Source organism: Perognathus longimembris, chromosome 2 (assembly GCF_023159225.1).
Source record: "Perognathus longimembris pacificus isolate PPM17 chromosome 2, ASM2315922v1, whole genome shotgun sequence".
Taxonomy (NCBI): Eukaryota; Metazoa; Chordata; class Mammalia; order Rodentia; family Heteromyidae; genus Perognathus; species Perognathus longimembris.
The window spans coordinates 149977543-150002410 of NC_063162.1; the positions used below are offsets into that span (position 1 = coordinate 149977543).

The window sequence follows — 24868 nt, forward strand, 5'->3', positions numbered from 1 at the left end:
GGGGCTTGAACTCAGGGCCTGAGTACTGTCCTTGGCTTCTTTTTGCTCAAAGCTAGCACTTACTCTACCACTTGAGCCACAGCGCCACTTCTGGCCTTTTCTGTTTATGTGGTGCCGAGGAATCAAGCCCAGGGCTTCACGCATGCAGCAAGACAAGCGCTCTACCACTAAGCCATAATCCTAGCCCCCAAATTTGATTCTTATATTACAGAATTATCTGACTGGCAAACAAGCTTATCAAGCTCAAGGCCTATGAGTTCAAGCCCCAGCACTGTTCTCATATTGCCAAAAATACATCCTTTCTTTTTGTGGGTCATGGATTTTCCGTCTCAGCATAAGGTCTCCTTTGGCCAGAGTTGGTTCATATAGTTTTTTAGAATCTATCCAAAGGTTTTTACTCTCTTATTATTTAGACTTTTGTATGCCTTCCTGAAATTTATTTTTATTTTGTATATGGTATGAGGTGGGAGTTCAACTCATTTTCTTATACACAACAGGCCTGTGTCCGGATAAACCCCTTTGTATATTGAAAACCATTGTTTTTTTTTAAATTAAGGAAATAATAAATGCATAATGCATAAACACATTATTCACTGAATGCTTATTTACAGATATTTACAAAGCGCCAGCTAGGTGCCACTCGGTGTTTTCATTTATCAGTGAACAAAACATGGGTGAGGCAACGGACAGGATAATAAATCACACTGTATGTCAGAAGGTACTCTTGCTGGGGTGGGAGGAAGGGGAACCAGGAAAGGAGAGAGGGAAGCAGACTGAGCCCTGCTGTGTGGAGATGCGTGCTCCTCCTCCCTGTCCACTATTTCTCAATCTAATGTGATCCCGTCTCTGGGAAATCACACCAGCTCCCTGAGCTGAGGGCCGCGCTCTGCGCTGGGGCAGGTTCCTCCCGACGCCTGGCCGCTCTTCCTCAGAGTTAGGGGGCCGCTCACCCACTCTCCAGAGATGCCTGTATTTGATTCACTACTTAACAACAAAGAAATGGTGGGACGCCAGTGGCTCACACTTGTAATCCTAGCTACCGAGGAGGCTGAGACCTGAGGACCAAGGTTCGAAGTCAGCCCAGGCAGTAAAGTCTGTACGATCTCCAATTAACCAGCCAAAAGCCAGAAGTAGAGTACAATCCCTGAGTAGAGAAAGCGAAGGGACAGTGCCCATGCCCTGACTGGCAGAGAGAAGCAGCCATCCGCATTTATATGGCTAGCTCAAAGCGAACACCTGTGCCCCACTACACTGTGGTAGGTTTTGAGTGTGGCCCCCACAGGCTTGTGAGCAGTGAGCTCGGGGAACAGCGTTCCACTGCTGGGCTTTAAGAAGCACTGCCCCCAAGAAGTAGGAGTGCTGATCCTGAAAGGTGGATTCCAGAAAGCCGGTTAATAAAAAGCAGTGACCTCGGTTCCCCCGCCCCCCCCCCCCAGCTTCTTGCCTTGCTCTGTGACCTTTCCCACTCTGCCGGCAGTGCCAACTGCCACACTACGATGCAGCTCGAGGCCCTCAGAGGAGCCAAGCAGGTGCTAGCGCCATACTCTTGGATCTCCAAAGCTGTGACCTAACGGAACTTATTTTCTGTATAAAATACCACACTTCCAGATATTTTGCTAAAGCAAGCTATAACAGACAGATACCCATCCCATCCCTTTCTCATCAGTCCCTCTTCCTCCTGTAACCTAAATCTCCTGCTTGTTCCTTTGGTCTGGCCATGCCTCCCTCTGGAACGCTCCAGGCTTTCTCCACAAACATGGCTTCCCTGAGGTCACAAACTCCTGAAACATCAATTTACCTACTTGCCCACTCCCTAAGATAGTTTGCGAGACTATGCACCCCTTTGCACCTTTTTCAGTAAACATATAAAATAGACCAGTTACTACAAAAGATATAATTTCTGGAACATTACAAATATTGATATTTTGAAATAAATTCTTCCCTTATCCCTTAATGTCACCAATGGCATCTTAAGCTATTTTAAACCCACCATTACTCACTTCAAAAACACACGAACAAGTCCTCCTTTGAAAGCTGGAATTTCTCTATCATTCCTGTTCACCTTGAACTTCTGTTTCCATTCCCACTTTGCCCACGGAATTTATCCTAATAGAACATATTTTTATGCTTAGACGCTCTTGACTAATCACCTCATCTGCCACAAAAATGTGCATGTAAATCGAGAGTTCAATTTTGCTTTCATTTCTAATAACCACAAGGCTCTACATGTTGATTTTTTTTCCAGCTGAAGTTATCCTTAGTGATTATGACTACAGAATGATAATTACCCAAGGTGAAACACTAAAAAGCTTTGGAAATGTTCTCTCTTATAAGGGTGAATAGGAATTCTTTTCCCAATTAGTTCACTTATGTGAGGATGAATACATACCTGTACACAATGAGTTCGGAATCAATTCTACTCTATTTTTCATTTGTACGAATGCAAGCCTTGGGGAGGCTCACCACTCACGCGGACACGTGGACAGCAGGAGCTGGAAGGAGCTCTGTTACAGAACTGTCATTTGAACCTACTCTGAACTATACGCCACAAAAATTACAACGTTAGCATATTATCAGAAATCTTCTTAAGAGCCTATTCACTGATAATTAGGTTCTCTTTCAGTGTTGTTGGAAGCAAAATGTTGCAAACACCTTAACAGATATTGTCATCTAGGCCTCAGAGTGATGCCCTGACTGGGATTATCTATCTGTGTGGTGGCCCGGAGGCCTTAAACCTCACAAAGGTTCCTAGGAGGGGCTGGTAGGTCACGAGGTGCCTTCTGCAAACGGGGAGAACCTGCATTTCAGGGACCACACATGTTGGGTGCTCTTGGGTGATGCGAATAGAAGAGCCTGGAAATGGAAGTCACAAAGCTATTAACCTCCTGTTCCTCTCAGAGTCTCCTGTGCCCCAGGCCCCGAGGGGCTTAGCTTCAAGTCCAGTGCTGGCCACCGCCTGCCCTACTTCAAGGGCACTCACCTGCCCTGCTCCTCTAAATGCCTTGCCAAGCTCTCACCTGAAGGGCTCTTCTCCAGGGCACGTGCTCCACTGCAAACAGGTAGCACTTAGACCTTTCCATACCCTCCACACAGGGCAGGCCACCAAAAGGCCTCCCAAACAATGTTTTCTCTCCCTTCTCTCCTCTTCTGTCCCGTGGTGTGTTTTATTTTTTTTTATTGTTGTTTGTTTTTTATTCTGCAGTGCTCTAGGGCCTTGGGAATGCTAGGCAAGCACTCTTCCACTAGGCGACATCCCAGCACACCAAACAACTTCTGAAAGGGTATTGACACGGGGTGCTGGTGGCTCACACCTGAAATCCTAGCTACTTAGTAGGCCGAGATCTAGAACTGTGGTTTGAAGCCAGCCTAGGCAGGAAAATCTGTGAGGGTCTTTATCTCCAATACAAAAGAAAAACAGAAGTGGAGCTGTGGCTCAAGTAGTATAGTACCAGCCTTGGGTGAAAACGCTCAGGGGACAGCACCCAGGCTGAGTTCAATCTCCAGGATATCACACACACACACACACACACACACACACACACACACACACACCAACTACATTGCATTTATAAGCATTTACAAAAAAAAATAGTTCAAGACCTGTATTGTGGGAATATACCTGAATAAGTATTCTTACATTTACAGCCAGCAAAGGGTGGGGGGAGATTTTTATATTTGTTGTTAAATTATTTATTTTTTTGCCAGTCCTGGGTCTTGGACTCAGGGCCAGAGCACTGTCCCTGGCTTCTTTTTGCTTAAGGCTAACATCTACCACTTGAGCCACAGTGCCACTTCTGGCTTTCTCTATATATGTGGTACTGAGGAATTGAACCCAAGGCTTCATGTATACAAGGCAAGCATTGTACCACTAGGCCATATTCCCAGGCCTAAATTATTATTATTTTTTGCCAGTGCTGGGGCTTGGGACTCAGGGCCTGAGCACTGTCCCTGGCTTCTTTTTGCTCAAGGCTAGCACTCTACCACTTGAGCCACAGTGCCCCTTCTGGCTTTTTCTATATATGTGGTGCTGAGGAATCAAACCCATGGCTTCATGTATACGAGGCAAGCACTCTACCACTAAGCCATATTCCCAGCCCCTAAATTTTTTATTTTTAAGACAGGGTTTGCTATATGTCCTAGGCTGGCCTTAAACTCAGAATCCTCCTGCTTCAGTTTACCAAGTGCTGGGATTACAGATGTATACTGTTATGCCCTGTAAGAGTCTTAAATAAATGCAATATGGCAAACTTAAAGGGGCAAAAAATCTACCTTTATACATCTCACCCCAAACATAAATAATGAAGTCACACTAGCACTGTGCTAGGAAGGAGCAGATTTACACTGAGCCAAGGAACAAGCTATTCCCAGGCTTCTGAGACCTTAGATACTCTATTTGGAGGATGTGGTTATTCACACCAATCATTCAATGTACCCAGTCCACACCAGCTATAATTTTTGGCTGAAAATTATTTTGAAAAGATTTTGTAGTTTATTTTGGCCATAAGAAATTCACTCAATTTGCGCCTGATTTTAGAGCTCTGTAATCAAACTTGTTCATATGAATTATTGTGAAATGGGAAGAATCACTCAAATTAATTTCCAATGTACTAAGTGATCTGTGGGCTGAAGCTAAGAGTTAATGGAGTTGACATAAAAGCTATATTTGGAGACTGTAGATAAAACAAAAATTATTTATATTTAGCAGTTTTCTTTTTGTTCTCTCGGGTAAAAAGGTACCTCAGGTTTCAAATATTTTCATGGTTTTCAAGTAGCTCAAAGGTTCAAGGTCTGTGATGACAATATTTACTGAATAAAATGGCCTGATTAAGTATTTTGCCCTTAATACAAAACCTAGATTCCATAAAGAAAATGACTGACAAAACTGAATACACAGAAACTTAAAACTGATGAATTTGAGCAAATAAGAGCTTAAAATTTCTAATATATATATATATACACACAGATTTTATACAAAACAACTCCCAAATGAGGAAATAAATACATAGATATGAACTAGTATCCTTGATGTTTAAAAATCTTTTGCAGATCCCATAATAAAAAGAAAAAATTAAAAAAAAAACAAATAAAAGATAATTCACAGAATCAGACATATTAGTAATCAATAAAAATAACACAATGTGTTCACCTTTCTGGTCAAAGAAAGGCATCAAGGCCTGGCACCAGTGGTTCCTGCCTAAAATCCTAGCTACTTGGAAGGCAGAGAGGGAATGGATCAAGGTCTGAGGCCAGTCCAAGCAAAAAATTCCCACGCTGTCATCTCAACCAGTGGCCGGGCAGGGCGTTTGTCACGCCAACTACACAGGTGGCTGAGATCCGGAGAACTGTGGTTCCGGCCAGCCCAGGCAGAAGAAAGAAAGAAAGAAAAGTTCACAAGACCTCATCTCACTAGAGAAAGCTGAGTGTGGTGTGCTTGCTTGTCATCCCAGCTCCAGAGGGAAGCATCAACGGGAGGACTGTGGCCCAGGCCAGCCTAGGCAGAAAGTGAGACTCCATCTCAAAAAATGACAAAGGGTGTGCCAGACACATGGCTCAAGCAGTAAATCGCAAAGACAAAGAGCCCTGAGCATTGCCAAAGGGGAGGAGGGTCAGCAGACGATTGCTTAAACTCATTACCTTAGCAAATAATATAAAACTAAAAGTATCTCCTGTTGGCACAGGTGTGGGAGCAAGAATTCTACTTAGAGGGACTGTGAACTGGCACAAATGTTTCAAAGGCATTTGCCAACATCTATTTAATGTTTAAGTGACCCAGAAAATCCATTTCTAAAAAAGTTTCAGACAAGCAGTCTATTTATAAGGATCTTTATGAATTCACAGAACTTTGTGAACACTGAAAGGCACAGTAGGAGAGTATTTAAATAAGATAAAGTCAATAGTTAGAATACTGCAGTCTACTACCAAGAACAACATAAATGTATACATTCAGACATGTAAAGATGTCAAATATCTTATTGACAAAGGTTGCTTTTCACTTCTATATTGAGTTTCTTTGACATTAAGAATATTATGTATGTATTACTTAGCTCCTTAAGAGTGTGTGTGCACATACACATTTATGTTCTTCCAAGTGAGTGCATTTAATATTGGAAGGAATAAACTGTTGAGAAAGAATTGTGGAAGATTTTCTGCATTTTTTTCTTTTCAAAATTAAAAACCACTATTGCCACACTACCCATTTGTATGAGCTAAAGCAAAGATATCATGAATGGCTGGTTGACACCGGTTTCCCAACTTCCTCTCGCCACATTTTCTGGGAGGTCTTTAAAACTTAGTATATGACAACAACAACAACAACAACAACAAAACAACCCCAAAAACAAAAATGAACACAAAAAGACCAAACTTTAATGGGCCGTGCCCAGTGGCTTACACCTGTCATCCTAGATACTGAGGAGGCTGAGATCTGAGGATCGAGTTCAAAGCCAACTCAGGCATGAAAGTCCATGAGACTCTTATCTCCAATTAAACACCAGCAAACCGGATGTAGCACTATGACTCAAGTGGTAGAATGCTAGCCTTGAGCAAAAGAAGCTCAGAGACAGTGAGTGCCCAGGCCCTGAGTTCAAGCCCCAGAGTTGGAAAAAAAAAAAACAAAAACACAAAAAACAAGTTACACATGCACATAGGCCAGAATGCTGAGTATTCTTTCAAGCCCATTGGTGTGTATGCTGGTGCTGGGGCTTGAACCAACTTGGGCCTGCACTCTTATTAGACTATCATGCTCAAATAGAGCTGGTGCTCTATCACTTGAGCCATACTGTCAATCTAGCATTCTGCTGGTTAACTGAAGAGTCTCCTCTGCCATCTTCAGATCTCAGCCTCCAAATAGCTAAGATTACAGGTGTGAGCCACCTGTGCTAGACTCACACTTGTTTTCACAAGTTCCTCTTCAGCTCGGCCCCCAGAGGCAATGATTTCATCTCTTTCAGGGACTCTCTTGTCATCTACCTTCCTGATTCCTTGAATTCTCAGTTTTCACCTTGTTTAAGCTTTATCTACTGACTTCATGGATGGAAGTCAGGACCATCTCCCCCAAATCCCTTGTTTGCTAGTATAGTTTTGTGATGTTAATGGGATTGACAGTGGTATTAACATCAGTAGATGGTATAAGTGCTACTTATAATGGGGCCATACTTTTCTGTGTCTGTAAGCTTTTTTGTTTTCTTTAGACCTCGTCTTTTCTTTTCCCCATTTACTTTATTGTTTTTTTTAATTAAATTTTATTGACAAGGTGATGTACAGAGGGGGTATAGTTACATAATAAGGTAGTGAGTACATTTCTTGTCTTATTTATTACACTCTCCCTCATTTTTCTTTCCCTTCCCTAGTTCAGATAAGCATATATACAATAGCCAGTGTACCAAAATCATATACAGTGACCACAGGGGGTACACCAAAGGAAATTCACCTATTACATTAAACATAACAACAATAAAATCCTCCTGTTTCCATCTCTTAGAGTTCATTTTGCCTAGCCTCATCTTATATAATCATATGTACATAGCTGTTGAGTTATTGTGATCCTCTGATAGAGACCTCATGTTCTTTGGGGGGGGGGTCAGTTGTGGGGCTTGAACTCAGGATCTGGGTGCTGTCCCTGAGCTCTTTTGCTCAAGGCTAGCACTCTATCACTTTGAGCCAGGCACCAGTGGCTCATGTTCTATAATCCTACCCACTCAGGAGGTTGAGATCTGAGAATCAGAGCCAGCCCAGGCAGAAAAGTCTGCATGAGACTCTTATCTCCAATCAACCACTCAAAAAACTGGAAGAGGAGCCATGGCTAGAACTCATCATTTTTAATTTTGCTTAGCTTACTACTGTTCAATACGGTGAATTCAGTTTCACACTCATCCATTGCTCTGTTGTTTAATTCCCATCTCAAAGCATTCACATATATCTATCAGTTTCATCTATCTGAATTGCCATTCTGCCCCTAGAGTTCTTTCTCTTTCATCTTTTTCTTGGTTTACTTTCTCATCTGGACAAACTACCTTCTCAGCTTGGGAGGGGAGCATGGAGACTAAATATGCCTCAATTTCACTCTCATATTTAATTAAAAGTTTAACTAGATATCCAATTCTAGGTTGGAAATATTTTCCTTAGAATTCTGGACGCCCCGGGCTACAGCCTTCTAGCTCCGGATGCTGCTGAGAGGTTTGGTTCTTGGTGTGAACCTGTTTTTCTTGTCTGGATGCTCCCAGGATTTCTTTTATCCTCAGGTGTTCTGAAATTTCCTGCTGAAGTATTTAACCAGTAGGTCAGATTTTATCCATTGTTCTGGGCAGCTGGTAGGTTCTTCCAATCTAGAAAATTATGTCTTTAGTTGCTGGGAGTTTTTCTTAAATTATTTTTTGGTGCCATACTGGGGCTTGACTCAGGGTCTGAGCACTGTTCCTGAGCTTTTGTACTCAAGGCTAGGGCTTTACCATTTGAGCCACAGCTCCAGTTCCATCTGGAAGGTGGTTAACTGGAGATGAGTCTCACAGACTTTCCTGCCTGGGCTGGCTTTGAAATGTGATCCTCAGATCTCAGCCTCCTGAGTAGGATTACAGGCGTGAGTCAGTAGCACCCAGTTTTCTTTCCCTATTTTCTTCTTTTGTCCTTTAGCTTTATTTTCTAAGATGCATGCTCAGCTTTATAGCCTAAACATTACTACTGAGTTCTCAACTTGTATTAATACGTTTTAACGAATGACTTTATCATCCATCCATCCATTTGTATTGCCAATACCAGGGCTCAGACTCAGGGACTTACACTCTCACTTAGCTTTCCATTCACACTGGTGCGCTACCACTTGAGCTATGGCTCTAGTTCTATCGTTTTTAACTTGTAAACATTTCACTTTGGCCCGGCACCCATGGCTCATGTCTTTAATCCTAGCTTCTCAGGAGGCTCAGATCTGAGGATCTTGTTTGAGGCCATCCCAGGCAGGAAAGTCCATGAGACTCTTATCTTCAATAAACTACTCAGAAAAAGCCAGAAGTGGCACTGTGGTTCAAGCAGTAGAGGAGTAGCCTTGAACACAAAAGGTTAGCGACTGTGCCCAGGCCCCGAGTTCAAGCCCCAAGACTAGCACAAATAAAAAGCATTATAATTTTGTGTCATAGGTGGATTAATTTATCTAAGGATTTATGTATAAATGAACACATATTTTTCTCCTGTCCACATGGTCTGTTCCTCTAAATGTCATTTTTCTTTCTTACTGGTTTTTATCTATTTGCCTCTCTATAGGCCTTCCCCATATGTCTTGGGGCGTCCTGGTCATCTGTGTAGAATTAGAAGTGGACACTCTGAGAGTTGGAACACATGCAAATATGGATAGCACTGGCCTTCCACATTTTGGGGGTGGAGGGTGTCTCCATGTAGTATGTTTTGTCTAGGTCATTTTTATTTTTTATTTTTGCCAGTCCTGGGGCTTGGACTCAGGGCCTGAGCACTGTCCCTGGCTTCTTCTTTTTGCTCAAGGCTAGCACTCTACCACTTGAGCCACAGCGCCACCTCTGGCCTTTTCTATTTATGTGGTGCTAAGGAATAGAACTCAGGGCTTCATGCATACAAGGTGAGCACTTTACCACTAGGCCATATTCTCAGCCCTGTCTAGGTCATTTTAATGGGAAACTTCTCGGACTGGGAAAAAACAAACTATTCTAATACCTGCCCTAAGAGTTTTATTCTGGATGTCAGCATTATTTGTGCAGGCAGATCAGAGAAACAGGCCAGAGCATTGTACACCGACATATCCTTGTGTCCATTATGCCCCCCAAACCCCAGAACCCATGTCCCATCCAGAGACCCTTTTTCTCTCCTTCTAGGAGAATAAGCTTCAGCCATCTCCCAGGACTGGGGAGAGGCAGATGCCAGGTGAGAGGATAGGGTAGGAGGCTATTTAACTTATTTCCTTTCCTTTTCCTTTCTTATTTCTTCTCTCTTTCTCTCTCTCTCTTTCTTTCTCTCTCTCTCTCTCCCCTTTTTTTCTCTCTCTTTCTTTCTTTGTTGGTATCAGGGCCTCCCAATTACTTAGCTTGCTTGGTAGGCTGACATGCCACCCCTTGGTCCTACCCCTAGCCTGCCTCTTTGACGGTTATTCTGGAGATGGAGTCTTCTGGATTGCCTAGGCTGGTTTGGAACCATCCTTCGGATCTCAGCCTCCTGAGTAACTAGATTACAGGCATAGCCACCAGCGCCCCACCCACCAGCTGTCACTCAGAAGAAGCTTGGCCAATGAGACTTCAGTCACACCTTTACCCCCATTTCCAGACTCCTGGAGTGGGAGCGGGGTGTTGTGGCAGGGTGCACACCGGGTTTCTTCTGCGATTTTTCCCAACACTAAATCAGTTATCACTCAGCCAGTCACCTGCTTTCAGACGTCCAAAAAAACCTTTGTGGCCTCCTTGTTTCACATGTTTTAAAAGTCCCTTTATTCTCAGTTGGGACTTGGGAAGAGGAGGAAGTCAATGTGTTCAACCTCAAGTCTTTTATCATGCTTCCCCACCCCCCGCCCCCACCCGGGTCTGAATACTGTCCCTAAGCTTTTGTGCACAAGGTTAGCTTCTACTATTAGGACTACTGCTCCATTTCCAGCTTTTCTGAGGTTAACTGAAGGTAACACTGAGTCTCATGGCCAGGGCTGGCTTTGAACCAAGATCCTTAGATCTATCTCCTGAGTAGTTATAGGATTACAAGCGTGAGCTACCAGGTCTTGAAAAAAAATATTTACACTGAATAAGCAAATCTGCTCTTATCAGAAAATTTTACTAATCAGAGAGATATTTTAGTATGTTTCCATTTTCATCTATAGTGTTTACATTATTAACTTCATTTTATATTTATACTTCTCACTACTACTTCATTAACCTCTCCTTCCAACAAAATCATCCCTACCCACATTTTAAACAGAATTCAGCACTGGAGTTTTGAACTCAAGAGACTTTGCTTGGTAGGCAAGTGTTCTCCCAGTTGAGCCATACTCCGGTGCAATTTGCTTTTCTGCTTTTTCTAAATTTTCCTACTTTTTCCAAATCCTACCCTGATGGTTTTCAATCCTGGTCGCACTTAAGAACTACTCTGGGAACTTTTTTTCTGTCATGGAGCTTAAACCATGAGCTCTTTTACTCAAGGATAGTGTTCTACCACTTTGCTCCATAGAGCCACTTCAGTTTTCTGGTGATTAATTGGAGATGAGAGTCCTATAGACTTTCCTGCCTGAGCTGGCTTTGAACCAAGATCCTCAGATCTCAGCCTCCTGGAGTAGCTAGGATTATAGGCATGAGCCAATAGTGCCTGGCTTTCTGGAAACCTTTCTGTGTGCTAGTTCTGGGGTTTGAACTCCGGGCCTGGGCTCTGTCCCTGAACTTTTGTGCTCAAAGCTAGCACTCTACCACTTGAGCCACAGCTCCACGTCTGGCTTTTTTGGTGGTTAATTGGAGATAAGAGTCTCACAGATTTTCCTGCCTGGGCAGGAACTCAGATCTCAGCCGCCTGAGTAGCTAGGATTAAGGCATAAACCACCAGCACCCACCTTCTGGCAACATAAAAAACAAAAAGGCAGGCAAATACTGATGATATTCAAAGTTCGTGTTTGAAATGGAACCATGAAACTTGAGGACATGGTGGGGATGCAATAGATGGGAGGTGAGGGGGGACCTGATGGAAGGGGTGACTCTATACTGTATACATAAATGGACATGTTCAATTATTTAAAGGTAATAAAAGAGAGGAAAAAGGAAAAAAAAAAAAAAGCAGAACACGGGGGCTCCTTCCTGACCAACATATTCCAGATCTCAAATCTTCCCTAACAGACAGGGCTCTGCAGTGAGGGCTCGAGTTCTTGTCTCTTCTTCCTCTATAGACAGGTTAATCCTGTGTACATCACCGTTGCCAAGACGTCCACGCACCCCAGTGCCTCTCGCTCAGACCCGGTGCGCAGCTGCAAACTGTGCTCAGTGGCTTCTTCAACTCTCCGTGGTGTCTTGCTGGGATCTCAAAGCACAGTGTTCAGAATCAAATTCTGGTGGTTTCTCCAAACCGAAGCCTCATGTCCTCATCCCACAGAGGCTGGGACTCACCGCCGGCACCTTTCTCCCCACTTTGTTCACATCCATCAGTCTCTAAGTCGTGGTTCACTGCCAAAATGTATCAAGCTCAGCCACTGGTCACACTGGGCCATGCCAAAGTCTTCTACCTGTTATTCGGGCTTCCAGAAGTCCTTCCACCCCTCGGAGAGGCCTTTTCTGGCCTCCCGAGCCCAGCAGGGTTTCCTGTGAGGCAGCCTGAATGCTTCTCATCACTGCTCTGTTCCAAGTGGACAGCTGTGCTTTTATACAGTGAGGGTTTGGATGGTCTCTACGAAAGTGTAAATCTAAGGGTCAGGACATCTCTAGGTCCTGGTACGAAAAACATCTGATGAACTAAATGACAAGAGTACAAGGGAGCTATATCATTTAAAATCTTTCATAAATATGCTAGCTCATGCTATGTTTTGGATTCCCCGCCCCCCCATGCTCTGGATTGTGCAGGGATGCTATTAAGTCACGTGTACGTTTAAAATATTTAAGTCATACGTTACAGATATAAAGCATCAGAATGTTTTCTAAAGAGACTGAAACAGGGCTGGGGCTGGTGGTTCACACCTGTAATCCTCGCTACTGAGGAGGTTGAGATTTGAGGATCACGATTTGTAGTCATGCCAGGAAGAAAAGTCTGTGAGATTCTTATCTCCAATTAACCACCCAAAACGCCAGAAGTGACACTGTAGCTCAAATGGTAAAGTACTAGCCTTGAGCACAAAGGTCCAGGACAAAACCTAGGCTCTGAGTTCAAGCCCTCAAACTGGCATTAAAAAAAAAAAGAGAATGAAATGATGTATACGTGGGTGGCAACATCTGGTTACTAATTTGTTGGGGGCAATATAGTCTACCTTCCTGGGCCTCCCTGACCACTGAGCAGGCTGAGATCCGGAGCCCCTATTACAAGTATTTTGAGAGCAGCACTAATATCTGAATCCTCCTTGGATCTCTCTGCTCTTAGGAACCCAAGCCATTCCATAATAGTTTTCTGCCCGGATTTGCCAGTTCATAGAACTATCATTCTGGCATGTGTTGAATTCTGAATGTTCTCAATTCTCAGGGCTTCTCCCCTTGGTATCACATCTTGGGACTGGCCCGGAGTTAAGCTTGTCAGCTTTGTTCCACCTTGCTACTGTGGATGGGGAGAGGGTGGATGCTTGCGGGCTTTAGCCAGTGATGGCTGTCGGTGGTGCCGCAGCCCTGCCCTCTGCGTCAATACAGGCCATGGCTAGTGAACCAGGTAGCATGGGTCAGCTGTGCACGGTGTGCCCTCCACAAGCTCAGGCCATGGACGTGCCCGATGCAGCGTGGGCAGGGCTCATGCGTTGGGTCTGTTCTATGGAGGAGCTGTCTGTGATAAAGATGAGAAAACTGAAAAGGAGGGGGCCTCAGGGCTCCCCCTCCTGACCCTTCTAAGAGAGCACCTGCACCTCAGAATCAGCGGAGATGTCAGTTGTGTTTCATGATTTTGATCGCTTCTCCCAGATCCTCACTTTCTGCCTCCCAATCTGTCTTTCCTTTTTTTTTTTTTTTTTAAACATTATTTAAAAAAATACTTTTGCCAGTTCTGGGGCTTGAACTCAGGGCCTGCGTGAGAGCCAATCCCATTCTGGGCTTAGCATTAGATCTTGGTACTATTCTGAGGCTGTTTTGAAACCGAGATTCTAAAATGATCAACAGTGCTAGGAATCCTGTCTGCCTGCCTTGTCCAGACAATGTCCTGCTGGAGGGCTACACAGCAAGAGGTTTCCAGTCCCTCCTCCTTCTGGCAGGCTGCAGGAGCCCCAGCACGGCTTTCTCTGGGAAGCTCTAGGAGGTATAAGCACTAGTACTCTTACCCATGAATGCTTTCTTTGTATTTATTTCCTGCAAGTGGTGAGGTGACACTGGATCATGAAGCAATGAGCCTCATGGCATTCCTATTTATCACCAACTGGGGTACTGGCGAGCAGGCACCGGCACCCAGGGGTGACCGTAGGAGATCCAGGCGGGTCCCCGCACAGCTGGCTCTCGGGCCCCTACAGGACCGGCCTGGACGGCGACGCCCCGTGCTGAGAGTTCTCCCGAGCACTGGAGGACCCGGGCTGAGGTGCGCTAGGCCACCCATTCACCACTCACCAGCACTGGGGTCTGTGGGTGTCTCTCCCTCCTCAGAGTCCTCCTGCTCCTGCATGGCTGGCCTCTCCCCGCGCTCCATCTGGGACATGAGGTCTGGTTTGGAGATTGCATAGTCTGGGGGAAGGAAAGAAAAAAACATACTATAAAATGAGGTAGTTCTACTGCTGCTGGTGAGCCCCGTTTGTGACGCAGCGTGGCGGCTGCCGATGCTGAAATATAAAAGGCCAAGAAGGCAGCCCACCTCTCCTTAGTGTCCACTCTGTGTGTGTGTGTGTGTGCACACGCACGCACGTACACTACTCACAGGTGCCAATGCTGGCCTGGGGTTCTTAAGACAAAGGCACACGACATTCATAATTTTATAACGAATTGGTTCTGATAAAACCCCAAATCCATAAGACACTGATAGGTTTCCTTACATTGAAAAAAAAAGTCAACAGGATGGAGGTGTAGCCCTGTGGTATAGCATGTGGCTTAGCATGCGTGAGGTCCTGAGTTCAATCCCCAAGACCCCCAACAAGTTTAAATTTCTCTGGGGGCTGGGAAGGGAGCCTAGTGATATAGTGCTTGCCTAGCATGCATGAAGCCCTGGGTTCGATTCCTCAATACCACATAAACAGAAAAAGCCACCAATGGCACTGTGGCTCAAGTGGTAGAGTGCTAGCCTTGAGCAAAAAAGAAACTCAGAGACAGTGCCCAGGCTCTGAGTTTGAGCCCCAGGAATGGAAAAAAAAAATCTTTGAGAATAAAGTTAAAAAATAAAGAAACTTAGGCTGGGAATATGGCCTAGTGGTAGAGTCCCTGCCTTGCATACATGAAGCCCTGGGTTCTTGTCCTCAGTACCAAATATATAGAAAAAGCCAGAGGTGGTGCTGTGACTCAAGTGGTAACTAGCCTTGAGCAAAAAAGAAGCCAGGGACAGTGCTTAGGCACTGAGTCCCAAGTCCCAGGACTGGCAAAAAGAAAAAAGAAAAAGAAAAGGAAAGAAAAGTAGCCAGGTACTGGTGGCTCATGTGTATAATCCTAGCTACTCAGGAGGTTGAGATCTGAGGATCACGGTTTAAAACCAGACCTCTTTTTTTTTCTTCTTTTCTTTTCCTTTTTTTTTTTTTTGCCAGTCCTGGGGCTTGAACTCAGGGCCTCAGCACTGTTCCTGGCTTCTTTTTGCTCAAGGCTAGCACTCTACCACTTGAGCCACAGTGCCGCTTCTGGCTTTTTCTATACATGTAATGCCGAGGAATCGAACCCAGGACCTTGCCTCATGTATACAAGGCAAGCACTCTACCACTAGGCCATATTCCCAGCCCCAAATCCAGACCTCTTCTTTCCAATTAACCACCAGAAAATTGGAAGTAGCACTGTGGCTCAAGGTGGTAGAGCACTAACTTCGACCTGAAGAGCTCAGGGACAGCGCCCAGGCCCTGAGTGTAAGGCCCATGATTTACAAAAAATATACATGTTTGTATTTAAAACAGAAGAACATCATATGGTCATGTATAGAGAGATGGCATTTTCATAGGCCACCGAACAGATAAATATACACGGGCTCAGCCTTCTAAGGGTTCCTTGGCAATAGCCTTAAAATTGTCAATGTGAGCTGGATGTCTGTAGCTTACACCTATAATCCTAGCTACTCAGGAGGCTGCGACCTGAGGATCATGGTTCAAAGCCAGTACAGGCAGGAAAGCTCCTGAGACACTTATCTCCAGTTAACCACTAAAAACCCATAAGTGGTGCTATAGCTTGGGTGGTAGAGTGGTGGTAGCCTTGAGCAGAAAAGCTCAGGGACAGTGCCTAGGCTCTGAGCTCAAGCTCCCAAGATTGGCTAGCACACACACACAACCATTACAAATGTGCAGTCTTACTGCACAAACTGGTTCTCCAAATCTCAGGTAATGGCACAAAGACACAAGTGCTGTTAATCACAATACTTTGCAAGCGTGAGAAAACTGGAACCAACTACGGTTTACCAACAGCAGCAAGATGAAGAGCCCGATGTCTGTCATAATACTACAGTCTAAGGAGGCCCACGTGTGATGGGACAGGCTGTCCACGGCCTCCCATTAGGTGGAGTAAGTGCATACTATTAACTCCTCCCCCCAGCACACACACAGGCACACAGGCACACACACACACAGTGTGTGTGTATGTGTGTGTGCAGCAGGCCACACATCCTGAGTAGGTTTTCACATGTACAGAAAAAGATGACAAAAAAAACACTATCTAAAAGGTTCATGGTGGTATTCTCTGGTGGGTGGGGGGTAGGGAGGGGCTGTTGCTCTTTTCAGTCTAAATCACTAGTTTTTCACCATTAGGTATGTATTAAAACAAAACTTAAGAAAGGAATAAAGCTATCTTATAGAAAGATATATACAAAAAAGGAGCAATTCTAACACGAATCCAAATTTCTATCCACATTTGTTTAATGTTTAAACAAACTGAGGCTGAGCAGGCAGGATACATTGTTACACACATGTGGAAATGGTACAAGGATGCCCCTCTTGTACAACTAATGTATACTAATTATTATATATATATAAATGGCAAAAGAGTTCTCTGGGGCTGGGAATGTGCCTTAGTGGTAGAGTACTTGCCTAGCATGCACGAAGCCCTGGGTTCGATTCCTCAGCACCACATAATCAGAAAAAGCCAGAAGTGGCTCTGTGGCTCAAGTGGTAGAGTGCTATCCCTGAGCAAAAAAGAAGCTCAGGGACAATGCCCAGGCCCAGAGTTTAAGCCCCAGGACTGGCAAAAAAGAAAAAAAGTGCTCCATATCAGAGAAAAGGATACATAAAGAAGTACATTTTCCAGAGTCTGGTCCCTAAATATTCTTAATGAAAAACACAAGAATCTTCAGAATGTAGGGTAGGACAGACCTGTGAGCTAAGACCTAGGGTGAGCCTATGAACTTTGATCACAGCTTCTTCATTTGCACAGTGAGGATGTGACCTGCGAAATGTAAGGCTTGGCAAGTGACAGTGTTCAGTCACCAGAACAAGAAAAGAGCAGGGCCTTGCCTACTGTCTTTCATGGCAGAGTTGTGAGGCCTGAGAGGTGAGATTCTTAGAAAGCTCCTTGCACAATGAGCCGTATCTGTTTCCTTCCTAAATAATAATTGGCTAAACAAATGCATTTTTTTGGTGGTTGTTGTTGGTTGTGGGGTTTGAACTCTGGACCTGGGCACTGTCCCTGAGCTCTTTAGCTCAAGGCTAGTGCTGTACCATTTTAAGCCACAGAGCCACTTCCAGTTTTCTGGTGTAAATTGGAGATAAGAGTCTCACAGGCTTTCCTCCCTGGGCTGGCTTTGAACCACGATCCTCAGATCTCAGCCTCCTGAGTAGCTAAGATGACAGGCGTCAGCCACCAGTGCCTGGCTACATAAAAAAGGTTCCATGAATAAAATACTCTGTGATGATGATAGGGCCTCTGATGACTGTGTCTATGTTCTCCGCTGCTCCAGGGGCTTCTCCATAGAGACAGGTCTCTGCACACAAGGTGTTCTGACCTGTCCCTTAATGATGTAAATGGGTAAACCAAGGAATTTTTTTTATACATTTTTTATTTTATTTTTATTTATTTTGCCAGTTCTAGGGCCTGAGCACTGTCCCTGGCTTCTTTTTGCTCAAGGCTAGCACTCTGCCACTTGAGCCACAGTGCCACTTCTGGCCATTTTCTGTATATGTGGTGCTAGGGAATTGAACCCAAGGCTTCATGTATGGGAGGCAAGCACTGTTGCCACTAGGCCATATTCCCAGCCCAAGGAATTTGTTTTAATTTGTTGTGCTCTCTCTAAAATTTCAGACTTGAAATCTGACTGGCAACTCTGGTCCCAGACTGTCTTGTCTTCCTCTGTTGGCTCTGCTGGGGCTCAGCGTACCTAAATGTATGAGTGGTTTCACGTGAGAGTCAGTCAACCCCTTGTCCTTACCCATGGAAACCAGAGACTCATAGTTGCCCCGCATCACATTCTTGTAGAGCTCCTTCTGCCACTCAGACAGGTTTCCCCATTCCTGCTCGGAGAAATGGACGGCGACATCATCAAACGTGACAGGGACCTGAAAGCACACAAAGGGATCAACTTGGTCCAACAGGATGGCGGTCAAATCCCAAGACTTGTGAGATTTCACTCCCCAGCTCTGGCCCAACACCTCTTCCTCAGGACTGGAGATGGCTTCACCAAGATCTTTCTAGAAATCAGGCCACTGTCCTGGCTAGAGTAGGAAACTCATCTTGCCCGGCCCCTCCCCATTCACAGAACAAGCCTGGCTGCTCTGAAGCATGCTTTGTGGATCAGCAGCAACACCAACATCAGGAACTTGCTGGCCATGCAGACTTTCAGGCCCCGCTCTGGACCTACAACTTAGCTTGCCTAGTGAGATCCCCAGGGGCTTCATGTGCAATAATAACGTTCACCAAGTGCTGGCCCAGGAGACAGTCCCTTTACTCCCTTCTGTCAGGCTGTGAAACGAGGCAGCAACAGAGAGGAATAGGAAGAAAACTGATCTACAAATACTCCTTCAGAACCTTCTGGAAAATAAGAGTAAGAACTACTGTCTAACTTTTTGTGTGTGTGTGTGTGCTGGTATTGAGACTTAAACTCAGGGCCTTGCACTCTCGCTTGGCATTTTTACTCAAGATGGTGCTCTACCATTTGAACCACACTTCCACTTCTAGCTTTCTGCTGGTTAACTGGAGATAAAGAGTCTCACAGACGTTTTTGTCCAGAATATATTTGAGGGGCTGGGAATATGGCCTAGTGGCAAGAGTGCTTGCCTCGTATACATGAGGCCCTGGGTTCAATTCCCCAGCACCACATATACAGAAAATGGCCAGAAGTGTCGCTGTGGCTCAAGTGGCAGAGTGCTAGCCTTGAGCAAAAAAGAAGCCAGGGACAGTGTTCAGGCCCTGAGTCCAAGCCCAGGACTGGCCAAAAAAAAAAAAAACCAGAATATATTTGAACACTGATTCTCAGATCTCAGCCTAAGTAGCAAGGATTACAGACATGACCTATGAGTGCCTGGCTTTTTGAGGACACCTCTTAAGAACCTATGCACACCCTCCCATTACACTTTAAATCATCTCTAGATGATTTTTAATAGCTAACTCAAGGCAAATGAAACATAAGTGGTTGCTACACTGTATGGCTTAGGGAATAATGACAAGAAAACAGTCTGTCCATGTTTAGTGCAGAGGCAATTTCCTTTTCTCGAAGTCTTGATTCACAGCTGCTAGAATCAGGCAAGCAGGCTCTGAGGGTAAGGGGGGCTGGCTGCAAAGGCTCTGCACAGTGCTCTGGCTGGCCTTCGCCGGCCTCCACCCTCAGACATCGTGAACCTGTGTACTGACCCCTCTTCTAAGTGGACAGCCTGACCCCTGGGCCATTTCTGTTCCAGCAGTCCTTTAATCAACAGGAGAAAGAATTTGCTTTGGGTCCGCTCCGTGGTTGGTGAAGCAATGATGGCGGGTGACCAGGGATCATGACTGTGTTCCCCTTCTCAACCATCACTTTCCCTCTCTTTTAATGTAACTCAATTGCTAAACCACGCTCTGATTCTGATCGTCTCCTTGGGAGGCCCTGGCTGGGATAGGTGTACCTTGGGGACTTCTCCGTTGCTGCCGGGGGGCAGCCGTAGAATCCAGAAATTTCGGTTTTTCAGCAGGTTCTCCATGTTCTCCAGGCGCCGCTGCAGCAGCCCGTACTCCTGCAGCAGGGTCCCCAGCACAACCCACTTGCTCTCCAGATGGTTTGCAAACTCCACGGCGGTCTTCTCGCAGTCAGCGATCTTTTTTTCATTTGTCCCTGTCCTGCCTTCCAGGGTCAGTAGCCGCATGGCCTGGGCCTCCAGTTTCCTTTCCACCGCTTGGACGGCAGCCCACACGGCCAAGCGGGTGATCTCCGCCGTGGGCAGTGGCTGTTCTTTCTGGGCTGCAGGAGAGGTCTGGAAGGGAGTGTCCTTCTGGGAAACGGGGCTTTGGAGCAGGGGGTCCATGTTGCTCTCAGGACCTGTGGGGGAAAGAGTCAGTGGGTCTTTCTCAGGAACTTCAGGCGAGTGGAGCGTGGCCTCCTGGCGGTGGGGGGAGTGAGTCAGAAGGGGGAGCTCCTGCTCAGCCACCGAGGGGAGATACTGCGTGTCTTCCTGGGAAGCCAGGGGACCCTGGGGATGGGTGTCTTGCTCAGAGGCAGCTGGATACAGGAGTGAAGGTCCCTTCTGGCGGGTATGCGGTATCTGGCCAGTACTCTCCTGTTTGGGAGCACTGGAAGTCTGGAGCAGGGAGCCTTTCCGGGGTGCGGCTGGAGCCAAAGAAGGAATTTCTTTGGCGGGAAGAATCCGGGATGGGAACAGAGTTTCACGGGGGAGTCCAGCAGGGGCCTGACACAGGGCTGCTTCTTGTGGAACCGTGGAGAATGACAGAGGTGATGTGCGCTGGTCCTCCATGTCCAGTTGCTGGACCTGTGTTCAAAGAAAGACAGAAAAAGAGAGGATTGGAGGTCACAGTCTCCAGCTGACGAGTAAATCCCAATGGTAAGCACTCATGTTAAAAACGTTTCCAGGGGCTGGGGATATAGCCTAGTGGCAAGAGTGCCTGCCTCGGATACACGAGGCCCTAGGTTCGATTCCCCAGCACCACATATACAGAAAACGGCCAGAAGCGGCGCTGTGGCTCAAGTGGCAGAGTGCTAGCCTTGAGCGGGAAGAAGCCAGGGACAGTGCTCAGGCCCTGAGTCCATGGCCCAGGACTGGCCAAAAAAAAAAAAAAAAAAAAAAAAAACGTTTCCAGTTTTTATAGCAATAAGATAGGCTACACGAACATGAATCTCTTCCTAAGAGCCCAGCACCAACTCAGACAACCATTATTAGGAATAAAAAGATGGCTACGACACTTTCTACTTTCTACACCGCCATCCTGTTTGTCATAGCACACACCTCCCAGCTGTCATCTCGCGATGGTGACTGGGGGTGGACCCTGGGTGTGGATTCCATTACTTGGCTGTCAGCTGCACTGACACCTATGGCTGCCGGTGTTGACCTGGCCTGATGATGTGACCTCTCTGTTTTTAGGGTCCTCATCCATAAATGCCTACAGAGGCTTCTGGGCGTGTGGGGACTAGCTTCAGCTCCACATAGAGGCAGATAAAGAAACCGGTGAAGCCGGTGATTTCAGCCTTCAACAGGAGCCTAGGGCTTCAGAGCAGATGGTCCACTGTGATGGGGACATTCTGTAGGCCGATCCCTCCCCGTGCTTCCTGATGTGGGGAATGAGGAAAAGAAAAGCCTGGGAGGATGGGAGGTAGTACAGAAGCCATCCAGTGTTGAGACATGGGGCAAGAAGTGGTAGAGACAAGAGCCAGAATAAAGATGTTTTCTTAGCCAGGCAGCAGTGACTCATACCTATAATCCCAGCTACTCAGGAGGCTGAGTTGTGAGGATCGCAGTTTGAAGCCAGTCCTAGCCGGAAAATCCATGAGACTGTTATCTCCAATTGACCACCAGAAAACTGGAGCTGTGGCTCAAAGCGGCAGAGCAATAGCCTTGAATGAAGAGCTCAGGGACAGCGCCTAGGCCGAGTTCAAGCCCCATGACCAACAACAGCAACAACAAAAAATGTTTTCTTGGGGACTCCTTACTCTCCATTTCCTCACCCTACCACATGCAAGTGGAGAGAACTATGGAAACCTCAGGAAGATGAAGCAGCACCTTCTGAGAGTGATCAGTTCTGTCTGTACCCAGCCAGTCTATTCATACCTGTACCAGAACTGAAAGGAATTAACCCAGGACAACTTTTGTCCCTCTCTTCACATTCTTCCTTCAATTCTGCTTCAGTCTGCTTGCTATACCAGTGATCTTTAAAATAATGAACACGTCCATGGTCTTCCCTTGAAAGCACATCCCTAATGTCCAATCTACCATATAGTATGTGCACAGTGAATGTCTGAGGAATGACTCCATTCTGAATTGATGAGTTACAAATAAAAATGATTGAGATAAGTAATAAAGTTCCTTTAGTCACTTTCTAAAGACTTACCAAAACCTATTCCATATCCTCTATGTTTCTTTGTTCATTTGTTCATGTATAAGTGGTTTACTGAGACAGCATTATCCTTTTAATTCACGGGTGAAAACTCAAGACCTTGTTCAGCCAAAGAACGTTGAAAAAGTATGACCTAATAGCTCCATGATATGAGAACTAATTAGTCAGGAATTGTTAACAATTATTCAGGACTTATTATGTGCCATGAACATAATGTTAAGTGATCACATTTAAAATGATCTCATTTAAGCCCTAGGAAATCGGTACTACTAGAATTGTAACCCATACTTAGATCATGAAGACCCTGAGGACAGCAAAGGCCAGGTAACCGGTGTTAGGTCACACATGTGGTCTAGCTTGTCTCTATCTTAACCGTCCAGAGAGGCGGCTGGTAGGTCTGTGCTCAGAATTAGAGGTTTCAAAGTTAAACCGACTGTTGGAGGTTTCCTGTGGGTGATCAAGGTGGGTTGGAAAGGCCCTGCCTCTAAACCCATTCCATTGGACCCCTTGGAAAACCTGAGAAGCATTCTGGGTAACTCTTTAAGAACAAAAGACACAAAGCAGGGCACCAGTGACTCACACCTATAATCCTACCAACTCTGGAGGCTGAGATCTGAGGCTGATATCTGCTGTTCAAAGCTAGCCCGGGGGGCTGAACAAGTCTGTGAGACTCTTATTTCCAATGAACCAGCAAAAAACACACAAAAACAACTGGAGATGGAGCTACCAGGAGAGCCCTAGCCTTGAGCAAAAGAGCTCAGGAACAGAGCCCAGGCCCTGAGTTCAAGTACAAGGACTGGGACACTAACAGACACAACAACATCCCATAAAGGCCTATATGCTAAATTCCACAAACAAGGAAGGAGTTCAAAGAGCTCTTGAATAGGAAGGCTGGACAACAGCTCTCTCTCCACCCTTCAGTGCTCCTAGTGAAGGCAGAAGTAGACAGTGCCCTTAGGAGGCCCCAGGTAAAGGGAGTAGCATAAGGAGAGGGATTATAAGGTAGTATGTGCCCACCACTAGTAGGAACAGAGGAAAAAAGTAACAAAATCGATCCCTGAAGGCCAGGTTCACCTGACAGAGCGATGCTGGGGTTTCACTGCAACAATGGATGATGGCCCCAGGGTAGTCAATAAACCCAGCATCCCCAGCGGGCAAGGTATCTTTACTCACTAGTCTAACCGGAGCCCAAGGGCTCTCTAGGATGAGACGGTTACTCTTCATGGAGGGCTTTGGAGGACTGAAAAGGGAGGTGGAGGCATGGCAGCCAGCCCCCTCCACCACCCGCTATCATTTCAGCAGTCCTAGTAAACCTGTGGCTTGAGCCTACCTGAAGTAAATCTATCTGCTAGGAATGGCTGAGCTCAGATTCTCAACCTGCTAGGGGGTGGGGTGTGGGGGTGGGTGTTGAATTCTTCAGAACTACATTTCCTGAGGTTGGACCTCCCCCCTCCCTTCCCCTCCCCCTGTATCCTAAATGGATGGGGGTCTCCACGATCCATATCCTACAAAACAAAACAAAACAACAAAAACAAACCCCACGCATAACCACGCATACCTGGCTTCTTACCACGCTGGGCCATTTTCCTGCACCCCCCCCCCTCCCCAAGATGGGTCACCCAGAATCCTACGCCACCGAAGGGCCCTCGAGACAGGAGCCCACGGAGGGCGGTGGAACGATCTTCGTCTCATTTCCCGGGCGTTTTTATCATGGCCATTACGTTAAGAACCGGAGGCTTTAGGAAAGCCTAACACCCCCTTTCTAGAACGGAATAGGAAACTGAGGCTCCCTCGGCAGTCAACCTCACCGGCACAGCCCGAGCGCTTCCCGGGGCGGCTGCGGGGCCGGGCGCTCCGAGGCTCCGGGGGAGGGCCGGCCCCTGGCCTCGCAGCGCCCGCTCCCCGCTCCCCGGACCCCGGACCCCGTCCGTCCGGACCCCCGAAGTTTGGCTCCAGGCCCCACAGATGAAGAAGCCGGCGGCGGCCGCCCAGACCCGGCCCCGGCTCCCCACCACGGCCGGCCGGGCGCCGCCTGGTCTCCCTCTCTCTCCTCCCCCGACGGGCCGCGGCTCCGCCGGCCCCGGCCACCCTCCCGGCGGGGGGGGGGGGGGGAAGGCCACCGCCAGGGCCGCCCCGTCCCCGTCCAGGCCCGCCGCCCGCCGGGCCAGGCCCGCCCCGGGCCTCGGGCACCGTGGTACGGAGGACTCGCTACGTGACCTTGGGGCGGGCAGGGCAGGTCGCCGCCGGGTGTCCGTGCCTCAGTATCCCCGCGCCGCCGAGCGGGAGAGCCGCGTCAGCGCCGCGCCCAGGCCGCGAGCGGCCCCGCAGGGCCGAGCGCTGCGGAAAAGGCGCCGGCGGCCACCCCGACGGGACGCAGCGCCGGCCCCGCCGCGCGCCGAGCGCGCCGCCCGCGCCCCCCGCCGCGGACCGCGTGTGTCCCGGGCCCCGCGGCCGCGCAGCCTCGCACGGACGGACGGCGGCCGATCGCCCCCCCCCACTCACCCCCGGCCCCGGCCGCGGCCCCCGCCCGCCCGCCCGCCCTCCCTCCCTCCCCCGCCCCCCCCCGGGGCGCGCGCCCTCCCCTCCGGGCCGCCCCCTCCCCCGCCAACGTCGCCGCCGCCGCGCCGAGTCCC

The 24868-nt window shown here is 47.1% G+C and overlaps 1 protein-coding gene and 1 long non-coding RNA gene across 4 annotated transcripts in view; one reads left to right on the forward strand and one right to left on the reverse strand.

The window, feature by feature from the left end:
• The window catches only part of Znf777 (zinc finger protein 777), a 39511-nt gene that overhangs the window by 8320 nt on the left and 6323 nt on the right, over positions 1 to 24868 (reverse strand). For 2 of the 3 annotated variants that reach the window (XM_048340424.1, XM_048340425.1), the window contains exons 2-4: positions 19799 to 20656; positions 18133 to 18259; positions 14205 to 14318 (exon numbers count right to left, since the gene is read on the reverse strand). In XM_048340424.1, the coding sequence (XP_048196381.1) occupies positions 14205 to 14318; positions 18133 to 18259; positions 19799 to 20656 (1099 nt within the window). Of the gene's footprint in view, positions 1 to 14204; positions 14319 to 18132; positions 18260 to 19798; positions 20657 to 24452; positions 24632 to 24868 lie in introns of those variants that run through there. The other variant, XM_048340426.1, reaches the window with a different exon arrangement.
• On the forward strand, positions 14825 to 23348 carry LOC125347310. Its single transcript, XR_007210144.1, has 3 exons — positions 14825 to 14861; positions 18992 to 18998; positions 22977 to 23348. It is a non-coding gene; the product is annotated as an uncharacterized LOC125347310 (long non-coding RNA).